This window comes from Cyprinodon variegatus, unplaced genomic scaffold (genome assembly GCF_000732505.1).
Source record: "Cyprinodon variegatus isolate N-32 unplaced genomic scaffold, C_variegatus-1.0 Scaffold406, whole genome shotgun sequence".
Classification (NCBI taxonomy): Eukaryota; Metazoa; Chordata; class Actinopteri; order Cyprinodontiformes; family Cyprinodontidae; genus Cyprinodon; species Cyprinodon variegatus.
In genome coordinates this window covers 526,197-527,898 of record NW_015150859.1, presented here as the reverse complement: position 1 = coordinate 527,898, position 1,702 = coordinate 526,197, and the positions used below count along the sequence as shown (strand labels likewise).

Genomic DNA, 1,702 nt, shown 5'->3' with positions numbered 1-1,702 from the left:
GTGAACGCAGGGAGGATCCATCACTCACCTTCTGGCTCACCCTATGATGGGGATGAAGTCTGGAGGAGAACTGACGGTTTCCTCTTTTTATACCAAAACGCTCCCAATACGCCATTATACAGTAGCTGGAAGTTAGAAACACGTTCAGCACTCGTCCGGAACATGCCAGATACGTTGATATGCGTTTGAGAGAAGTTCTGGATAAGTTACGCAGAAGTTACGAACAATATATATACTATAGGTTTTGATCATCTAGACACCAGGACTAAAGGGCTGGTTATCCTCCCGCAGCAGTGTGTCGCAGTGAGCGTATCACAGATATTTTTTATTTATGCCCAATATTGAAGCGTGGTCTGCACTGTGTTATTCCACGCCACAACACAAGAGGGACAATGAGGAACTAGCTGTGTGACAACGGAGGGACATGAGGGCCAAAAAGAGCGAGGATCCAGGTGGAAAAAGGGTCCATCGCGCACCTCACTCTTCAAGCTGGTGCAACTTCACGACTCGTTTTCCACAAAATCATATAAACAAAACAAGCCGGTAAGGTAGCAAACAGGAAATACGCATAGTGTAGAGCCGATGTAGATTTGACCAATCAGAGGCCTCCTGTCTGCGGTCACCTACAATTTTAGAGAGGTGCAGCAGAGTGTCTGCGGAAGGGGCAGAGGCATATTTGCATTCACTGCAACACACACAGACGACCTGACTTCTGAGTATAAATCAGGATTCATGAGTAACTTGTCAACGATCAGATAATGTACCAGTAACTAATGCCCCACGTATGGCATATGCTGGCATACATACTTGCCGGATTGTCAACGTGCGCCGGCGTGCTCATAACTTAAACAAAACATTGCCATAACTTATCCAACGTATGCCAGAGTTTTAGGCAGATTTTTCGTACCTCAGACATGATGGTTTAAATGGTCAAGGTGTGACAGGAGCTTAAAAAAGGGCTGAGGATCATATCAGTGCAATGTGGCAATCAGCCCTCTGGTGCTTTTCCGTACCGACGGGGCAATGGAAATCTGACTAGGTCAGATGTAACGTATACATATCGCTTTAACAAGGGCAAGGTCTAACGGATCATATTGTTACCAAATAATAAATAATTTATAATAAACATGTTCCCCAACTGGAAAAAAAACAATATTTAGTCGAAGAAATGTTCATTTCATGTAAAGGGTAACAAAAACAAAACAAAAGGTTAAATAGTGGGACTAAATAACTTAAAACCAAACTGTCTCTGTGACCTTACTTGTTGTAATTTTTAAGCTGCAGATGGACACAGAGCTCTGCACATAAACCATCTGGGTGTGTACAGGTTGGGAACAACGCTGGATTTGTTCTTTACATGTGTGGGCTGAGCCGAAGGCGCTAAAAGTAGGAATATATGTAGCTTCACACACCTAGAGGTTAATATGTGAGGTCTTTAGTGTGGACCTGCACAACTGAACACAAACAAGCTCTGTGCATCTAAAACATGAGTCCAAACTTAGATTTCACCTTTACAAGAAATGACTGAATGTAAAGTTGAAACCTTTTTCAACTAGAGGGAAAAAGTAATGAGGAAAAAATGTCATTATTTACCGTGTCTGAGTCGATAGGTTGATACAGGAAATCTAAAGCTTGTTGAAACACAGGAACCTTCTGCACAAACATCTGCTGGTGAAAGTCCTGGAGGATCTGCAAATATGTA

At 42.6% G+C, this 1,702-nt stretch overlaps 1 protein-coding gene across 1 annotated transcript in view; it reads right to left on the bottom strand.

Moving 5' to 3' along the window:
- The window catches only part of LOC107093059 (F-BAR and double SH3 domains protein 2-like), a 45,665-nt gene that overhangs the window by 30,179 nt on the left and 13,784 nt on the right, over positions 1–1,702 (bottom strand). The window contains exon 6 of the mRNA XM_015387878.1: positions 1,594–1,689. Within this exon, the coding sequence (XP_015243364.1) occupies positions 1,594–1,689 (96 nt within the window). The remainder of the gene's footprint in view (positions 1–1,593; positions 1,690–1,702) is intronic.